General features: G+C 34.1%; 1 protein-coding gene across 3 annotated transcripts; it reads left to right on the forward strand.

Annotated features, from left to right (window-relative positions):
• Positions 1 to 339: 339 nt before the first annotated feature.
• On the forward strand, positions 340 to 4,229 carry LOC115711592 (uncharacterized). 3 transcript variants are annotated; one of them, XM_061111852.1, is made up of 5 exons: positions 340 to 619; positions 728 to 806; positions 1,361 to 1,448; positions 1,563 to 3,062; positions 3,371 to 4,229. In XM_061111852.1, the coding sequence occupies exons 1-4, from the start codon at positions 392 to 394 to the stop codon at positions 1,642 to 1,644; spliced, it is 477 nt and encodes a 158-aa protein (XP_060967835.1). In that variant the 5' UTR covers positions 340 to 391; the 3' UTR covers positions 1,645 to 3,062; positions 3,371 to 4,229. The 3 variants fall into 3 exon arrangements, with proteins under 3 accessions (XP_060967835.1, XP_060967837.1, XP_060967836.1); XM_061111854.1 differs by having other exon boundaries at positions 1,563 to 1,710; positions 3,093 to 4,229; XM_061111853.1 differs by having other exon boundaries at positions 1,563 to 1,710.
• Positions 4,230 to 21,601: the final 17,372 nt, after the last annotated feature.

A 21,601-nucleotide genomic window follows, 5' to 3' on the forward strand; every position in this document is an offset into this window, starting at 1 on the left:
TTGAGTTCGAGTAGGCAAATAACCCGATATAACTTTCCAAGCAAAGTGAAGAACCTTGGAGGGAACTTTAACTTTTCAAAAGATTCTCTATAAATCCGATTCTATTTATACAATATTATTATATATTAATATTTATACATATATTTAAACTTTTTAAAAATAGCAGGACGCAAAATGGACCTTGTTTACTAGTTAATGTAAAAGGGTAATACATAAAAGTAACATTTATATGTATTTAAACAAAGATAAATGAGTAATGAAAGTGAAATTAAAGGTTTAAAATGTAAATTTGAAAATGTTTATTATTACTTTAATATTGTCATTTGTTATTCTCAATCTTATCCATGTTATTCTTTTAGAAAAAAAAAGAAAAAAAAAGAAAATCTTATCGATGTTGGCTCACACCGCAGCTTTGCCATCGTTTAGCATAGTCAGAATGGGCGGGAGGGCGCGGCCGGCCAAGCGGAGCCAGAGCCAGAGAAGCAATGCCGGCTTTGGTGGGGGAAGAAAAGAGCAGCTGTGGCACTGCGTAGAGGGCTGCGGAGCCTGCTGCAAGCTTAACAAAGGCCCTTCTTTCGCCACTCCTGACGAAATTTTCGACGACCCTTCTGATGTTCAGGTATAACTTACTTCCTCTTCATTTTCAGTTTTTCGGAATTAGTTGCTACTGAGCTCCTTTTGTTACACTCTTTTGCGTTTTGCTCTTGTTTAAAGTGTTGATTTTCAGCTTTACAGAAGCATGGTTGGACCAGATGGATGGTGCATACACTATGAGAAAAGTACTCGCAGATGCTCTATTTACTCCGGTGAGTATTCACTTTACCAAGATTGTTACTTTCCTTGCCTTGTTATACTAAAATTCATAGGTTTCTAACTCAAAAAATAATAAGTTTGAGTAATGTCTACGGTCTTATCAATGTGTTAATATCTTGGTATGATGGCTCTTGAACTGGATGTTTGTTTGAGCTTTTAGAATCTAATGCTGTTACATACTAAGATCGAGAAGGTTCCAACTTAAAACCAATCGATAATTAGTGGAGTAAACTATAATCTTGTAAGTGTATGGATAGACTGAGATACACTTATATGCCCTTCAAAATGGTGACTCTTACCAATCTTGAACTATAACTTTAGTAACTTTTTTGGCTCATTATTATTTCTGGACCGGATGCTCATGTGAGCTATTGGGTTCACATAATTCTTAAAGTTCCAACTCAAAATCAATTTGTAATGATAGGAGTAACCCATAGTCTTGGCATAGTGTTATAGGTAACATCCTCTTATCTATTTCATGTGGATACTCTTCTACTTCTATTTATCATATTCTAACCTCTTTTGGATTTTGGACCCCATTTTCCAGAACGTCCATATTTCTGTCGTGTGGAACCTGATGTGTTTGAGACGCTATATGGAATCTCCAAGAAGAAATTCAATAAGGAGGCTTGCAGGTATTCTTAGCATTCTCTTCTATGCTACTTTGTTTTTGTTAGGCTAAAATGAGGTGAAGCATTCATCTTTTAGCTTTGGTAACGTTGGTTTTTGTTCTGTTTGATCTATTGCAGTAGCTGTAGGGACACCATCAAAGCAATTTATGGTCCTCATTCTAAGGAGTTGGATAACTTCAATTGTGCATTAAGGAGCTAATTCCCTCATTTACATTTTGCAATTTTGACTTTGGTTTTTTCATGAAGCTTAGAGAGTTTATTTGAGGTACTAATTTTTCTTTGATGGAAAATATTTGTCTGCTACAGTGGACAATAAATATATGTGTATATAGATTAACAGGCTTTAATCTATAGTTTGATTTTGGTTCATTCATGACAGCCCTTGAGGCATCAATTTCGTTTGATAGAAATAGTTCAGCTGTAGTAAACAATAAATAGAGAAGGGCAGCTCTGCTCAATGATATTGCTTGTATGATTACCTTTGGCTAATTGAAAGTGAGGAGAAACATTCTCACTTCACACCTTTAGATACTTTTCTCCTCGATACTCAATAGAAAATACTCATTTTGCTTATTTATGAAAACATGTAATTCATAAGAACATTCATACACACATTCATCTGGGGTACTCTTTAAAGAACTTTGTTATAGAGCTAAGTGGAGATAGAGAGTGATAGCTATGTGGAGATAGAGAGTGATAGAGAGGTGTGCTTTAATACACTACCACATATTCTGACTTCATTCTTTAGTGCTTTTGTATCTTTCTATACTATTCTTTCTCTTTTAGATGACAAGGCTTTTTATCTATGCAACCTTTACTTCAATTATGCTTCTCCATTTACCTTTCACTGCAATCATCCATATCAACTCCGTGACCACTTCTCTTGTCAAGCAGCTTTACCCTCTTTGCTGCCCCTGTGAATTAAGCTCCACTAGCTTCTCTACTTGTTGCTCCACTTGGTATTATTGTCTTGGCAATTTTATCAGAATAAACACCATCTTTTGTCATGTTCCTTTGGCCAAAGTCATCGCACTCACTAAATGAAGACACCGTTTCATCTCATATTTGACAGGGAGATTTCCATCAACTTTTATTAAGCACCAAGGCCATTGGTTTAAGACGGCTAAGTTTGTCCCTTAGCAATATGTGCCTTTTCATTGTGCTGAATTTAGCAATATGAACCCTTATTTGTCTGCTTTTTTTTTTTATTTTAAGCATTTCTCTCTATTATGCTCAGCTCAGGATGTATTTAGTTTCTATGGGAAGGAAGAGTGGAATTACAGTCGTGTGATTATTTCATCTGTGATTGTTTATTAAGTTGTATACATTTCAGAGTTCATTTTTTTGTGCAAATTAAGAATTTGTCATGTTTTATAGAAGTGATGATTATTAAACAATAAGTCTCTAACCCTGTTCAGGAATATAAAAAAATCAACCAAAACTAGAAAAGGGGAAGAAAAAAAAGTCACACCACTTAAGTGGTTCTTTTCAATGACTGGAAAGAAAAGATTGAATGAGATGCTCAAAACAACCATTTTCCTTTGTCTGATTCCTTCCACACGTTTTCTACTATTGCCTTTTCAATTAGAAAAGAGATTCTATAGAGCTTTTCCAAAGGTAACAGGATATGTTTTTTATTCTTGACAGAAATTCAGAGATCAGAATGGAATCTCTGTTATCAAAATGTCAGCCGGGCCTCTTTCGTTCTTTCCTTTAACTGAGAAAGATCCTTTTATTTTCTTATGTTTTTTTTATACACTTATATAGTGTGTGTAGCATATAATAATCATATCAACTCTACAATGAATCCAAGAAGAGAAGTTCTTCGCTTGATTCCATAGGCTAATTCCAAGGCCACTGTGGAAGCTTGAATTTTCTCATCTTCAAATGGCATACTCAACTGAGCCCAATATTTTCTATTGCAGCTATGAACATGATGCTACTCTGACCGATGAAGACCATATCGCATCTGAGGACTCTTTCTACAGTTGCCCTTTTTTCAACTCCAGTGATTATCATCAAGATGAATTGCTCCATGCCTTAATTCCATCCTCATGTAGGGAAGAAGCTTTCTCTGCTACCAATCCCTGGAATGAGAATGTGGAAACCGAAGAGGCTTATGAGGGAGAACAACAGCCTCCTAACAGCTGCTATGGAAACTGGCTGAGCAAATACCAGTCTGTTTTCAATGGTTGTTGGGAAGAGAATTATGGTTCAGTTGGGAATGAGAATGACAACGGTTCGGAGAATTCTGAACAGGCCAACCCAAATCATCAAGAACAGAACAATAGACATTTTACTCATCAAGATGAAGATGGAGAATACTATAATCCATGGTCTGATTCATGGTTGGAATATGGTTTTGAGAATGATTGTTCTAACTATGGTGGAGAAGAAGACAATGCCGCCTATAGCAGTGGCCTACCTGAAGTTGGAGTCTGTGAAGGTTTGTTTGGCTATTGGCCTTGCTTGTATCGTACAACATGATAAAAAATGCATGATTATGAATAAACTTGAGGAACACAAAATAAAGGGAAAATCCATTGAAGGAAGGAAAAGATGAAGAATCAAATACCATTTACTTTTTTTTTTAGCTTAGTTTTGTTGTTTTGTTTAATCTATGTTGGAGTAGCTGTAGAGTGACAGTCAAAGCAATGTATGGCTCAAAAAATTCAAAGGATTTGGTTAACTTCTACTGCTCAATAAGAAGCTAAAGATTGATCAATGGTGAGAGGTAGACTCTTATTATTTTCATTAAAATAAAAATGGTGAGGAATTCTTTCATTCATCCTAATTTAAATATTTACTATGGAAAATCTCACCATTTATAGCTCTAGGCTCTGTTTCACTCCATACATTACTAGAATTCATCATTCCATGCAACTAAAGATTAATAAGGTGAGGTTTGGTTTAAGGCAATGAAATGGAATGGAAATGACTTTAAAGTATTGGAATGTCATTCCTATCCTAGTTATGTTTTCATTCATTCCAATCAAACGATGCTTAATGGTGTGTTTCTTATATAAGTTTGAGTTGGAAAAAGTACAGTTGGAGGGAATATGAAACTCAAGTGTTAGAGGGAATTAACATTACCGCTATTTTAATTTAAAAAGTAAGATTCACTTGGAAACACAAACCCTTTGTTATTAAATATTTAGCAATTTTACCCCTTGAACTTTCGACAATACTAATTCTGCCACTTAAAATATACGACTTGTTAAGAATACTCCATCAACTTTTACATTTAAAGTAACTTAGTCCTTCTGTTAGGTTTTGTTCCATTATTCCATTTAAATGCTCACATGTCTTTGTAAATTAGCAATTTTGCGTCCTAAACTTTGATAAATATTAAATCGCACCCTATCAAAATAAAAATGAAAAAAAAATCAATATTTTTTTAGTAAATCTTAAAAAAAATAATGTAGTTCTAAAAAAAATCATTTTCAATGTGTTATCTACATTTCGGTATTGGACATGCGGAATCCAGGTCAGGAACCAGGACCCATCAGTGGGACTCTCAACAAAGATAAAATGGGCAAGACCAATCTAGATATGTCCTTCCACGAACGTATCTTGGTTCCGTACTCGCAAAGCCTTTCGCCCTCAGCAAGCCGTACCAGGAAGACATGTCCGTTACCACGAGACCAGAGAGATGAGACTGTGCATTCCCGGAAGACCCTTCTGGTTCCATTTATATCCTACACACAAATAAGGAAACTCCAGTTGTTAGATCAGAAAAGAGTATCGTATCAAGATTAAAGGGGAAACTTCCTATAACAAATATTGTGCAATTAATTCAGATTAATTGCCCACAATCAGTGTACGCAGTGTTGACCAGATCACACCAAATCTAATCTGCCTAGTCAGTAGATCGTCTTCTCCATGGGCTGGACTTCATGAGAAAGCCCATGAGTATTGTTTATTGTAAACTCCCCAATATATGGAAATGGAAAACCAAATGTAATTTTTAAACTACTATAAATATCCCACGAATACTATGGATTAGGAGTTAAACTTGTTGGATATATTTTACCAGGATCTAGATTTACTAACAAGTATGTTTCATTAACATCCTAATATGAATTCTAAAACAATGAAATAAACACATATAAAGTTTAGGAAACCTTCCATTGGGTGCAGCGGAATATAATGACTCTTTCCGTTCAGATATCTAGCCCTTGATTCCTTTCTGTAGTAGAGCATTATCAATATCTGAACCTGGATCTCTTTCTCTCCTTCCTTTGATGTTGAATCTCCTTCTTGTTGGTTGGTTTTCCACAGTCTTACACACTATGATTGAGATACCACTTGATGTGTGTGCGCACTCACTCATTCACTCAAGGATTTCGAAAATTTAGAGAAGAAAAGAGAAGGGAAGAGGTTCGGCCTATAGAGAAAAGATAGACGCTCAGTTTTCATCTGACAGAAGTTCATAAAGTTAAGTGTGAATGAGAGCCATCACTATCTATTTATAGGTAACCACCTAGGTTTAAGTTAGAATTATTTGGCATTAAAATAATGAAAAAATAAATGATAAAAGCCTATAAGTGTGGCCGGCCATGGGCCTCACTTATGCAATTTTGCTGTTTTATCATTTCTGCATCTCATTTTCTCAAAAACGCCAATTTTCAAATTCAACCATTTAAATGCCAATTCTAATTATTTAATAACTAAAAATTAATTATTAAATAATATTGTCATTTAATATATTTATTAATTAGACATATAAAGTCTCTTAATTAATAAATAAACCTAGAATCTCTTTCCTTTACAATTTCGCCCTTGCTTAGTGAAAATTCATAAAGTAGACATAGTCTAACTTTAGAATTATAATTGATTAATTAAAATCAATTAACTGAGTCTTACAAGCAGTATGGTCTCAACTAGTATGGGGACCATGGGTATATATATCCGAGCTTCCAATAAGCAGATCAAGAATTTATATCTTAAATTCACTGACTTATTAATTCTTCGTTGAATCCACGCATAGAACTTAGAATTGCACTCTCAGTATATAGAACGGTCTATATGTTCCACGATATAGACACGTCATAAGTTATCCATTGTTATAATCCTAATGTGATCAATGATCCTCTATATAGATGATTTACACTGTAAAGGGATTAAATTACCGTAACACCCTACAATGTATTTTATCCTTAAAACACTTAACCCTGTATAAATGATATTTCAGCTAAGTGAAATGAGATCTCCACCATTTATTTTTGTTTGGTTAAGCTTGAAGGAAATCATCCTTTACTTTCTATTCGCCAGATAGAAGCTATAGATTCCATATTTATGTTAGCGCTCCCACTCAATTGCACTACCGTGTTCCCAAAATGTATGTATCACCCTGACCAAAAAGTAGGCTTAACTAACAAATCAAAGAACACGAATAACACTCTTGAGATTGAACCTAATCTTATCAGGATTAAGATCATTTGATCTAGGATCAACAGGTGATATTGAATTGAATAAATATATCGGTAAATTCTAATATATCTAATCAAAGTTCAATATCGGTCCCTTCTGATGTATACTCCATACATCTGATGCTGGTAAACTTTGCCAATGTCTTGGAAAGGACATAACACTTATCCAAGGTGTAAGAATACCTATCGCTGATTATACCATGTCAGTCTAAATCCAGTGTTCTGACAAATCAGGGAATAAACTTTCGAACATATAATTAAGATTATATTCCACTGTGTTGACAACACTATAATCATTAACAAATTGATATGTTCTGGACTTAAATAGAATTCATAAATTATGTAAATATAATCATGAAATAAACCATGTGAACCATGCAACATTAAATGTTATTTCTGATCTATATTAATAAGTAAATCTGATTATATTGAAATGAGTTTTATTTAGGGCATAAAACCCAACAAAACTCTCTTATAAACTTTGCTCAGGGAAACTTGAGAACATACATTTTGTGTATTTCTTAATGCATTTATAAGTGAAAAACTTACTGAATAATATTGACTCGTGAACTAAGGCTAGTTCATGCCCTAACCACATTAAAAACTTGTTATCCTGATTTTTGTCCTCCTGACATGGCATGCTTATGTGGACAAAATTAGTACCATGTGGCAATACAACTCGCCAATTAGAAGGCCAAGTCAGCACCTAAGCAAACGGAGACCTCGACACTCAAATGGGCATCAAGTGATAGACCAGCTCCCTCACAAGAGCTGTCCGGCCAGCCTTGGGATTGCACCATTGCCGGCTAGCCTGCCCTCCATAGAGGCTTGGCCGGTAAGGAGGTGCTTTGTATGGTTTCCTATGCACTTTAACACGTGGAAAACAACTAATGGGCTATGAATTAGGTCTTAAAAGCCGAACAAGATCGTTGAATAATATCTAAATTCAAGGGTAATTTAGTCTTTAGTAATTTTCTAACATACTATGCAAATATTAGGGTTCAAAACTGTAATCTAGGGTTTAGGTCTCCTATATAAAGGCCTTAATTCTAGCTCTAAAACCTAAGTTAAATCTAAGACTGAAACCTGGTCCCAAGCTCTAAGCCTAAGTCTGACAATCTCTCTCTTCCTCACTTCTTCTCTCACGCCTACACTAGCATCATCTCAACACTTGAGTTTTGCCATTGATCCATACTTTTTTTCCTAAGGGTGCTATAGCAGATCCCACCTATAGTGATCTGGATAGTATTAACCCTCGGTACTAATACAACTAAAACGTTACCTGCTATCTTAATGAGGCCAAACCTCTATAACAAATCTATTATTTATTGTTTTTTATTCTTATTTGTGCAAACACATGGCAAGATTTAGATCTATACAACCCCGCTGTCGGTTGATCACTTTTTGAGGTCAACAATTTGGTGCTTTCACTAAGAGCGTGGATATTGTATCTGATCAAACGCCATAGTGAACACAAGAAGAACTCTTGTTGCACAATCTACATCTTTGGGTCTCCCTCAAGACCCACATATCGCAGATCCAGGTACTCATGTTCCAGTCACAACTGGAATTCCCATGGACATTATTGATGTGGTGAATCTTGTCACCACAACAGGCGCCACAAGTTTGACCACTACAACTGGGCAAACGGATATAGGCATCCTAATGGATCCAAGTGGCAAGCCCTTGCCTCCAAGAGAAGACCCACCATTGGCGCCTCCTACTAAAGGAAGGACCCAGGGGCGACAACTCCCTGGGACAACAACTGGATATTGACTCCAGTTCTACGTTGGAGAGACAGGCCCAGGAGTTGGCAAGCCTGCGATTGGCAAGTCGGCTCATCTAGACTTAGGAGAAGACCTTGAGTTGGCCAGATTTAGGGAAGCTTTAGGCTGTGCAGGCCTAACTAAAGAACCATGCGCTGTTGATTGTAATGTTTTTGCTTAGCAGAGACGCGAATTCCTGAGATGGATGACCAGGAGGACATCCTTCTGTTGGGAATATTTTACCAGGGTCTAGATTTACTAACAAGTATGTTGATTAACATCCTAAATATGAATATCTCTACAACAATGAAATTAAACAGACAAGGGTTTAAGAAAACCTTACATTGATTGCAGCAAAATATAATGACTCCGTCTGTGCAAGATCTCTAGCCCTTGATTCCTTTCTGTAGCAGAGCATTATCAAGATCTGAACCTTGATCTCTTTCTCTCCTTTGTGTTTTACTCACTATGATTGAGTACTTGACTTGCTATGTGTGGGCATGGCACTCTATCACTCAAGGTTTGAATATGATGAAGAACAATGAAGGAGGTTGAAATCACTATGGAAGGTGTCTCTCCTACTAGTTGTCAGAGAATGAAAACTAGATTTGGTAGGTTGAATAGTCAAATTGACAAGAGAATGAGCTGAGAGCATCATGTTCCTTTTATAGTGATTCAACTAGGGCTTAGGGCTGAATTATATGGATTAAAATAAAATAAAATATTGGGCAAAAAATCACGTATGTGCCATCCACTTGAAGGACCATTCTCTAGTTACAATTTTGCTACTTTTTTTAACCACTTATTCTTCTTTCAATAGTACAAAATTTTGTAATTCAATACTAGAAATGCCAAAACTATTTATTTAAGAATTATAGTAAATTATCAAATAAAATTGTCATGTCTATTATTTATTAATTTGACCATACAAAGTTTCTTAATTAATAAATTGATCCCAAAACATCTTTTCTTCACAATTACGCCCTTGCTTAGTAAAAATTCTTAAATAACACATAGTCTAATTTTAGAATAAAATTGATTAATTAAAATAATTAACTGAGTCTGTAAGCAGTATTATCTCAACTAGTGAGGGGACCATTGGCCTATATAACTGAGCTTTCAATAAGTAGATCTAGAATTCACCAAGTAAATTCCTTAAGTTATTAAGTATATAGGTTTGAAATTGAATAGCACTCTCAATTATATAGAACGCTCTATATGTACCATGATATAGATACATTACGATTATCCATTGTTACAATCCTAATAGTCAAAGATCCTTTATAGATGATCTACATTGAATATGGATAAATTTACCGTTCTACCCTTCAATGTATTTTATTCTTAAAACACTTAGCAACCTATAAATGATATTTCAGCAAACTAATGTAATTACTGAAATGAGGCATCAATCATTTAACTCTATTCAGCCAAGCTCGAAGGAAGTCATCGTTTCACTTCTAAATACTTATAGAAGCTACAGATTCCACATATATGATCAGAGCTCCCACTCAATTGAGCTACCATGTTCCCAAGATGTAAATATCTGCCAGAATCACAATTTAGCTTCAATGAAAAACTTGAAGAACATAAATAATACAACTAAGCTGAACCTAACCATATCAGGATTAATATCCATAGACCTAAGATCAACCATTGAAACTGACTTAGAAAGATACAACAGTAAGTTTATGATATCTTGTCTAAGATCAATATCGGTCGCTTCCAATGTATACTCCATACATTCGATACTGGTAAACTTTGGAAAGGACATAACACTTATCCAAGGTTTAAGTATACCTTATCACTGATTATCATGTCAGTCTAAATCCAGTGAACTGACAAATCATGGGAATTAAACTTTCGCACATATAATCATGATTATATTCCACTGTGTTGACGACACTATAATCATGAACATATATATATTTATATATGTTCTGGACTTAATAGAATTTATACATTAAATTTAATCATGAAATAAATCATGTGAACCGTACAACATAAAAGCGATTTTTGATCTTATATTAATAAGTAAATCTGATTATATTTATATGGGTTTTTATTTAGGGCACAAAACCAAATAAACTCCCACTTGCACTAATATAAAACAAAAAGTGCATTTCAAATAATCTGAACACCTTGATATCTAGATCAAGTGAAGTATGTAGTATTCTCTCGTAATAGGATCTGACAAGCTGTATTCAATACAAACTTTCCTCCACCATTACATTTCCTTAATCACAAAATCCTTGATATTGTGAAATCACTCTTTATATGTCTACTCCTCTAGGGATACTAGATTCTTTACTTTTTGGCAACTACTTCTGTGTTAGTCAGGAAGTAACACTAGTAGTTAATTAATTATTGGTAATGCCAAAAATTATATAAAACTTTCCATAGGCTGGATAAGTATCTTTCGTGCAACTTTAACATTCAGTCTCACTGGTAGAGTTAGAGACTTCAGATAGATTGTTAGAGTTTTCCAAAATCACACCCCCAGAGTAATCATTATCTCATCAGTAGACTTTCTAGCACCAAGGCAAGTCTAGAGACCTGATTTGGTACAGTCTAAGAGTATTAAATACCACCCTTATCAATTAACATTCATCTTCTTGATCTTAAGATTTACTTGATTGTCTTCCAATGTTCCTTTCCAGGATTTATCTGGTACCTACTCATTACTCCCACTCAACAACAGGTGTCTGGTCTAATGTATACGAAGGAATATCTGAGACCTCTCACTGTTGATCCTAAAAAATTCTTTTCTTGGCCTTTATCTTTCCTGGAATAGTTGAAACTTTTCCTTAGATAAATAAAATCTATGTCTAGAAGTCGAATAGCTTCTATAGATTGCCATAAAAATGCTTCATCATCTTACAAAAGTAAGTTGCTTGCATTAGAGTAAGTAAATAACCAAGTATACCACAAGCCATAGGTTTAGATAATCTCAAACCTACAATACTAGCAATAGGAAGTTTTGTTAAGTCCATTGAATAAACTTATTTTCAAAATTTTCTTTCTTGTCCCTGTAATAGAAATTTTTTTGGTTACTCCATATGAATGGTTTAACCACAGTTCTCTTGGCTTTACTTCTTAGTTCGTTATTCTGACTATCCATTACTTTTTTAAACTAACAATGGATTTTAATCACAAGTGTCTCCAAAGTCATAACAGGGGGAGTTCCTTAAAACCCTCCCACTACGACTGTTGGAAATTATTTTACCAGGATCTTAGATCTACTCACAAGTATGTTTATTAACATCCTAAATATGAACTTTCTAAAACGATAAATTAAACACATATAAAGTTTAAGAAACCTTACATTGGGTGCAGCGGAATATAATGACTCCCTCCGTTCAGATATCTAGCCCTTGATTCCTTTCTGTAGCAGAGCATTATCAATATCTGAACCTGGATCTCTTTCTCTGAATCCTTGATGCTGAATCTCCTTTGCTGATGATCTTTCTTCACGATCTTCCTCACTATGATTGAGGTATCACTTGATGTGTGTGGGCACTACTCTAATCACTAAGGATTTCGAAATATTGAAGAAGAAGAGAGAGAGTGGTCAGCTAAAGATAGGGAGAGAGAAGGCTCAGTTTTCTGATTCAGAAAGTGTCAGAAGAAAAGTCTTATTTTTTTGAAGCCTTCACTATCTATTTATAGCATTCCACTAGGGTTAGATTTGAATTATATGGCATTAAAATAATGAAAAAATCAACTTAAAAGAGCTACAAAGGTGGCCGGCCATGCCTTTAATGGATTGGGCCTTGGGCTTTGCAATTTTGCAATTTTAACACCTTTTGTATCTGATTTTCTCAAAAATGCCAATTTCCTAATTCAAACATTTAAATGCCAATTCTAACTATTTAATAACTATAAATAATTATTAAATAATATTTTCATTTATCATATTTATTAATTGAACCATACAAAGTATCATAATTAACAAATATGCCCCTATAAACTCTTTCTTTACAACTTCGCCCTTACTTAGTGAAAATTTCACAAATAGACATAGTCTAACTTGTGAATTATAATTGATTAATCAAAACCAATTACATGAGTCTTACAAGCAATATTATCTCAACTAGTGGGGGGACCATGGGTCTATATAACCGAGCTTCCAATAAGTAGATCAAGAATTTAGCACTAAAATTCACTAACTTATTAATTCTTCGTTGAATCCACGCATAGAACTTAGAATTGCACTCTCAGTATATAGAATGCTCTATATGTTCCACCATATAGACACATCATTAGTTATCCATTGTTATAATCCTAATGTGATCAATGATCCTCTATATGAATGATCTACACTGTAAAGGGATTAAATTACCGTTACACCCTACAATGTATTTATTCCTTAAAACACTTGACCCCGTATAAATGATATTTCAGCTTATGTGAAATGAGTACTCCACCATTTATGTTCGTTTGGTCAAGCTCGAAGGAGATCATCCTTTGCTTACTATTCACCAGATAGAAGCTATAGATTCCATGTTTATGATAGCGCTCCCACTCAATTGCACTACCGTGTTCCCAAAATGTACGTATCACCCTGACCTAAAAGTAGGCTTAACTAACAAATCAAAGAACACGAATAGCCTTTCAAGATTGAGCCTAATCATAACAGGATTAAGAACATTTGATCTAGGATCAACTAGGCGATATTGACTTGAATAGATATTACGGTAAGTTTAATAAATCTAAGTCAAAGTTCAATATCGGTCCCTTTCGATGCATACTCCATGCATCCAACCTGAGCTTTACTTTAACCAATGTTCTGGAAAGAACATAGTATTTCTCCAAATACAAGTAAACTCTTGTTGTAGATTATCATATCAGTAAAACCCTGTGTCTGATAAATCTAGGAAACTTTATTCACATAGTCATGTTTACTTTCCAATGTGTTGACGGCACAATAAACAGGATCAAGTATGTGAAAAGGGTTTCAGATGAATTTATACATTATGTACATAAAATCATGAAATAAATCATGTGAACCATGCAACATTAAATGTTATTTCTGATCTATATTAATAAGTAAATCTGATTATATTGAAATGAGTTTTATTTAGGGCATAAAACCCAACAACGACAAGCTATCGTGATTTTCTATCTAAGAACATAAGTGGTATTGACCTCATCGGTTGTACCAAGACAACAGAGGCTGTGGGACCATCTTATATAGAATAAGATGATAGAACAATTTTGAATCAAGATAAAAAAATATCTCCTCTACTTTCTAGATAGTATTTTTGAGTTTACTACCATATGTCGTGCTTGCATGTCTGCTTTGAACTTAAATTAGGGTTTTTTATCTGTGTGATTGTTGTCGTTAGTAGATTTAGGCACTACGGGCCGCATTGTTTTTAATTCCACTGTTTAGAATTCCTGGTATCAATTATTTTGCAGTAGAAGTGCTGACAAAATTTTTCCATGCAACAAATGACTCCTAGAAGTTTTGGTGATTGATTAGGGCTTTTTTATCTGTGTGATTGATTGGGACCTCTCCAAGCAATTTATGGGAGAGGACTCCCCTGCTCCCCTTCTATATTAGGTAGTTTGTGTAGCTAACTGCTTGGATTTTTTCTTTTTTTTACAGAAGTCATACCTAAGAGTATCCACCAAGACAAAGTCCACATGGAAGATGAAATCCTAGAGCAAGGGGGTTGTAATGATCGCATGTTAGATTATGGATTAGTAAAGGAAACTAGCATTAATTAATGACATTTTATAATTATGTATGATTTTACAATTGTTGTGGGTCCCATTTTTATAAATGGGCATTAGAGTTACAATTTTTCAATTCTTGAGATTTTATTAAACTCTAAGAGTATTATTTAAGCAAAATGTTAAATATATAATTTATACGATTTTTGCTCGTCGATGATGGAAAATGCAATGGATGGCCATTTGAGTCACATTGATAAATTTAGAACCTAGTTCTTAGTAAAACAAACTTAAGAGATATTTAGAATGCTAGATTTAAACAGGGTTATGGTTTTGGACCATTTACCCCTAGGCTTATAATTGCTTAATTTAGAAGTCAAAGGGCATTTTAGATATTAGGCATTATAGATTAGGTGGCTTTGCCCTTGGTTGGAAGCTAGCCATTTTATTTTAATTCAGCCAAATTTGTTAATTATTGGAATTAATCAATTAGGGAAATCCAGAACAATCAGAAACTCTCACTTTCTCTCTCTCTCTTTTTCGAATCAAGAAGATACTAAGGACCTAGGGTTCTTCTCCTCTGTACTGAGTAATTCTTGCTATTTTCTGAGTGTTTCTCAGTAGTTTGTGGATGAATTTCATCACGGTAAACCCCAGAACTCTAATTTTTATGTTGTTTAAGCTTTAAGTTTGGTTTGACTGTGCAATTTTGAGAATTAGTGGCTGTTTAGGGTAGATTTTGTTCTAATATGATTTCTGAGGTTATTTTGAATAGAATTAAGTTATTTATTGCTGGTTATGTTGGTTTGAGAGAAGAAAGACAAAAAGCTTGACTCATTAATGGTGGATTTGGATTCTGTGATAGTATATTGCTTTTAGTACTTGAATGCTATTGTTGGATGTTGTTATACGTGATCTGGAAGGTTTGGTGAAGTTTGGGTACGAATTGGGCAAGTTTTGGAATTTTTATGGTTTTCTGGTGTAAACTAGTTAACAAGTTCTACAGGTCATGTAGAACCGATTGTTGGAAATTATTTTACCAGGATCTTAGATCTACTCACAAGTATGTTGATTAACACCCTAAATATGAACTTTCTAAAACGATGAAATAAACACATATAAAATTTAGTAAACCTTACATTGGGTGCAGAGGAATAATATGACTCCTTCCGTTCAGATATCTAGCCCTTGATTCCTTTTATGTAGCAGAGCATTATCAATATCTGAACCTGGATCTCTTTCTCTGATTCTTTGATGCTGAAACTCCTTTTTGCTGAAAGTCTTACTTCACGATCTTCCTCACTATGGTTGAGGTATCACTTGTTGTATGTGGGCACTAGTCTCACACTAAGAATTTCGAAATTTAAGAGGGAAGAAAGAGAGAGGGAGTGGTCGGCTAGAGAGGGAGAGAGAAGGCTCAGGTTTTTCTCTGAAGGAAAAATAGAAAATTTAAGTGTAATTTTCCTGAAGCCTTCACTATCTATTTATAACATTCCACTAGGGTTAGGTTTGAATTATTTGGCATTAAAATAATGAAAATATCAGTTTAAAAATTCAAACCAAGTGGCCGGCCATGTAGAGTAATGGGCCTTACTTGGATTTTGCAGTTTTCTCAATTCTGCATCTGATTTTCTCAAAAGCGCTAATTTTCTAATTCAACCATTTAAATGCCAATTCTAACTATTTAATAACTATAAATAATTATTAAATAATATTGTCATTTATCATATTCATTAATTGAACCATACAAAGTATCATAATTAACAAATATGCCCCTAAAACTCTTTCTTTACAATTTCGCCCTTACTTAGTGAAAAATTCACAAATAGACATAGTCTAAATTGAGAATTATAATTGGTTCATCAAAACAAATTATATGAGTCTTACAAGAAATATTATCTCAACTAGTGCGGGGACCATGGGTCTATATAACCGAGCTTCCAATAAGTAGATAAAGAATTTATTACTAAAATTCACTAACTTATTAATTCTTCGTTGAATTCACGCATAGAACTTAGAATTGCACTCTCGGTATATAGAATGCTCTATATGTTCCACCATATAGACACATCATTAGTTATCCATTGTTATAATCCTAATTTGATCAATGATCCTCTATATGAATGATCTACACTGTAAAGGGATTAGATTACCGTTACACCCTACAATGTATTTAATCCTTAAAACACTTAACCCCGTAGAAATGATATTTCAGCTTATGTGAAATGAGATCTCCACCATTTATTTTCGTTTGGTCAAGCTCGAAGGAGATCATCCTTTAATTACTATTTGCTAGATAGAAGCTATAGATTCCATGTTTATGCTAGCGCTCCCACACAATTGCACTACCGTGCTCCCAAAATGTACGTATCACCCTGACCTAAAAGTAGGCTTAACTAACAAATCAAAGAACACGAGTAGCCTTTCAAGATTGAGCCTAATCATGACAGGATTAAGAACATTTGATCTAGGATCAACTAGGCGATATTGACTTGAATAGACATTACGGTAAGTTTAATAAATCTAAGTCAAAGTTCAATATTGGTCCCTTCCGATGCATACTCCATGCATCCAACCTGAGCTTTACTTTAACCAATGCTCTGGAAAGAACATAGCATTTCTCCAAATGCAAGTAAACTCTTGTTGTAGATTATCATATCAGTAAAACACTGTGTCTGATAAATCTAGGAAACTTTATCCACATAGTCATGTTTACTTTCCAATGTGTTGACATCACAATAAACAGGATCAAGTATGTGAAAAGGGTTTCAGATGAATTCATACATTATGTACATATAATCATGAAATAAATCATGTGAACCATGCAACATTAAATGTTATTTCTGATCTATATTAATAAGTAAATCTGATTATATTGAAATGAGTTTTATTTAGGGCATAAAACCCAACAAACTCCCACTTGCACTAATATAAAACAGCATTTCGAATAATCTCAACACCTTGATATACAAATCAAGTGTAGTAGTAGTAAACTCCTCGTAATAGGATCTGAAAGGTTGAATTAAACACAACCTTTTTCTCCACCATTACTCTTCCTTAATCACAAAATCATTGATAATGTGAAATTCCTCTCTATATGTCTACTCTCTCGGGATACTGGATTCTATATCTTTGGCAACTACTTTTGGGTTAATCAGGAAATTAACATTAGTAGTTAAGGCAATTTGGAATGATGCCAAAAATGTATAGAACTTTCCTTAGACTGAATAAGTACCTTTCCTGCAACTTTAACATTCAGTCCCTCTCTGGTAGACCTAGAGACTTCAGATAGGTTTTTACACTTCACCAAAATCACTATTGATTTAAGACCTCTCACTGTTGATTTAAGAAATTCTTTCATGGGTTTATCTTTTCTGGAATAGTTGAGACTTTTCCTTAGATAAATAAAATCTATGCCTAAGAAGTTGTGAAGCTTCTATAGATTGCGATTAGAAAGAAAATGCTTCAGCATCTTACTAAAGTAAATTGCTTGCATTAGAGTAAGTAATTACCAGGTATACCACAAGCCATAGGTTTAGATAAACTCAAACCTATAATACTAGGAACATGAAGTTTGTTAAGTCCATAGAATAGACTTATTAACTAAAATTTCCTTTTATGTCCTTGTAATAGAAAACTTTAGGTTATTCCATGTGAATGGATTAAACCATAGTTCTATTGGCTTTTCTTCTTAGTTTCTTCTCTTGACAATCCATTACTTGTTTAAACTCATAATGGATTTTAATCACTAGTGTCTCCTAAGTCATAAGAAGGTGAGTTCCTAGAAACTCTCCCACTACGACAAGGTACCGTGAATTATGTCTAAGAAAACTAAATGGTAATAACCTCTTTGGTTGTGACAAGACAACATAGATAGTGTGATCATCATATGTTAAATAAGATGATAGAACACTTTTGGAATCAAGAAATAAATATCTCCTTTATTTGCTACTTTATTTTCAGACTTAGTCATTTTCTTAGAAAAGTAGTATTTGTTTGAACAAACACTTTCTTATCTATTGACTATGGGATGGTCCACCCCTAATCACTTAGAATAGCTAACAAACCATGGTTAATAGTTCTAGCTTTTCTTAAGATTTTGATTAGGTCATCCATGAATCTAGTAATGATTTACATTAAGTATACAACCATTACATCATTCTGAAATTGTATTACCATAGAAGGATTTAGGCAACGACTTGTAACTAATGATCAATATGCAAATTGAAATTTCTGGGGGGTAAGTTTGGAAATAATTCAAAATCAATTTAATGATCTTTGAACTGCATATCTACTAACTATTTCTCCACCCCTATCAATTCGCAAGATCTTTAACCACTTACCTTAATGGTTTTAATTATTGCTAGAAATTTATGAAATTTTTCAAACATTTCAAATTTCTTGCTAAAAGGTATAATCTAGAGTTATCATTTTAAGAATACAACGAAAAACTCATATCCACCTCTGAATGTACATCCATCTGCGAATGAGATGAACTACTTTCAGTGGATATAGGCATATTAACTCTTTGCAGAGACTGATCTTGTCAAATCCACTATGAACAAGATACAAATGCCATAGATTAATAAAAATGTGGTTGTGTCGTTTTGATGATTTAGGTTTAGTTACATCAAAGAGTTCTTAGAATAGTGAAAGTGGATCCTAGTCACAGAATACCAAACTCATATTCCATACAGTTTGAATCCATTAATAGAAGATGGATATTGAACACTTGGAAAGTTTAACTGTATTGCTTCCTGGAAATAGAAATATAAGAAAATTTCTGTTTGGATTCTAAAATTAAAGTCAAAGACTTAAATTCAACCAAATATAATGAGTAATTCTTTCTTGGACCACCACTACTAATTTAACTCTAAGTCAAATTTGGCCATAAAGTAGGAGATTTCTAAGATTGAGGATTTATATCAATTGGGAATAGAATTTCGGGATTATAATCATATGCGTCATTTAATTTCTTAAGAGAAAATATAGAATGACATGAAATGATTTATAGACCATTCATCCAATGATATGTTATTGAGCTTTTCGAAATGAATAAGCTAAAAGGAATTAGGATAATTTCGTTGTTTAAATAAGAATCCAACGATGCTTTGATTAGTGAAAGTCAAAGTAATCTTATTTATATGATCTTCTTGTTTCATATCGTAAAAATACTAGTCTAAGGTGTCATCAATTGATGAGCAGCTAGATGTCGCATATACAATATTTATTTGTCGAGATCTAACACTATTATGTATGTCTAATGGTGAAAATCCATTAGGAATTTATCTCATTAGATAAACAAACCAAGTTAGACCAACAATGAAGATTCAAAATTAAACTACAATCTAATAACAAAAAATAACATGGTTCAATATAAATTCATACACAATTCAGAAATTATTAAACATATAGCAAGTAGGAATGACAAGTGAAAATACTAAAACATACAATCCTAAATAATTTCCAAGATTTCCAACAAACTGATACAGTGTCCTGGTAGGCGAGAGTCAAAGTATCATTCATTGAATAGAGTTGTCAGCTCATCTAAAATAAAAACCATTACTAGCAACCTTTTATTCGATCAAAATAAGAATCCAACGTTGTCCTGGTAGGCGAGAGTCAAGGTTATTCTCATTTTATGAGCTTCCACCATTGTTTCATGTCTTATAAGTTTATCTCTAAGTAGTCACCGTAGGGGAGAGTCTAATAGAGACGAAAACTTACAAAACACTTATCAAATGAGATCTTACGGTGTTAAATGCGTTCAACGAATAACCATCCATAGGGGGACGAAGTCTAGCGTCTCGAGGTTATATTGAAAACATTTAACTATTGTAAGACCAACAATGGAGATGGAATATCTTAATAATAATAAAGCTCATTATTTAAAGAGAGTTGTATTTTCATTGATACTTATTTTACTCTATTTATTTAAATATATATTTTTTTAATTAAAATTTCTAATTTAGAATGAAAAATTCTAAATATAAATTTTAATTTAGTATTTATAAATTTTTACTTAGATGGATATGAAAATAACATGAATTTCTTCCATCTTAGTAATAATTTCCAATAAATATTTAGAAAAATATTCAATTTAAGTTGTTACAAAATTAATTGAAATTAATTTACAACTCATATTTAATTTTCTATAAATATATATTGAATTTCGAAAAATTAAAGTTGTTGCCCCTGAATTCGCCCAAAATACGTGGACCAGTCGAAATGGGACACGTGGATCAGATAACTTTAAAATATTTGATAAGTCTTTGTACACCACAAGGAAGCGCCATGGGCATGGGTCCCGGAGGAGGCACCCGGAATACAAGGTACTCCCGGAAGCTCGCATAGCATGAAGCCTCTCCGGAATGTGTCAGGCCTCTCCTGAGCAATCAAGTCGCATTTAATGCCGCATGGGAGGAAGCGTGTTGGGACTGTAACACGCAATAAAGTCTGACGGCACAACCCCCAAACAACAGCCCTACAGTAATGATCATTTAAGTCTAGCGACGGCTACTCTGCGAAGAGTCACGTCAATCACAAGGCAAAAAGGACATTCCTCATAAAAACCCTACAGCACCTAGGGATTTGACCATGCATCACCCATGGTATATTCATTGGAAATACCAAACTTTATGGATACTTACAGATACATGTGTAAGAACAATTCTAGGGATTACCCCATCAAAACACTATAAATACCCCCTCAAAGCTCATTTAATGGGGTCGAGAATCTTGGGTTGCATAAGAGCAAGAAGAGAAAATACTCACCAAGAACATTCTCTGTATTTATGAGAAAAACATTCTCTCAAGTGTGGAATCTGTATTAAATACATCCATTAATAACAAAGACTCGTGGACTAAGGCTCATTAACGCCCCAACCACGTAAAAATCTTCATCTCACTTTCTTACAGCTCTTTATTATAATCATATTCTAATAGTTGCCGAAAATCTCGGTCAACATTTTGGTGCTTTCATTGAGAGCTGAGGAAAGCTGCTGCATAACAAGCATTTGACTTCACAACAATGGTGGAGACAAGAAGTACACGTCATCCTCGCCCTCTGGAAGATGCTCAAGATCCAAATGAGGAAGATGTAGCCTCAAGAGCGGGAGAGGAGTCCGAGGAAGAAGAAGAAGAAATAGTTCCTGACGAGAACTACGAGGAAAACCTCGACGAGTATGCCTACGACGGAGGAAGTTACTCGGAGTTGGTGCTCCTTAGACAAAAAGCTATCGATCATGAAGCTGAGATCGAAGCTCAGAAAGCGCAAAAT

This window comes from Cannabis sativa, chromosome 3 (assembly GCF_029168945.1).
Source record: "Cannabis sativa cultivar Pink pepper isolate KNU-18-1 chromosome 3, ASM2916894v1, whole genome shotgun sequence".
NCBI classification, from domain to species: Eukaryota; Viridiplantae; Streptophyta; class Magnoliopsida; order Rosales; family Cannabaceae; genus Cannabis; species Cannabis sativa.

What these genes read in the sequence shown, in the direction of transcription:
- LOC115711592 (XM_061111852.1), top strand. Translation starts at nt 392, where the DNA reads ATGTTGGCTCACACCGCAGCTTTGCCATCGTTTAGCATAGTCAGAATG. An exon ending in ACGACCCTTCTGATGTTCAG is followed by an intron (nt 620 to 727) that starts GTATAACTTACT and finishes GTTGATTTTCAG; the next exon opens with CTTTACAGAAGCATGGTTGG. An exon ending in TTCAATAAGGAGGCTTGCAG is followed by an intron (nt 1,449 to 1,562) that starts GTATTCTTAGCA and finishes GATCTATTGCAG; the next exon opens with TAGCTGTAGGGACACCATCA.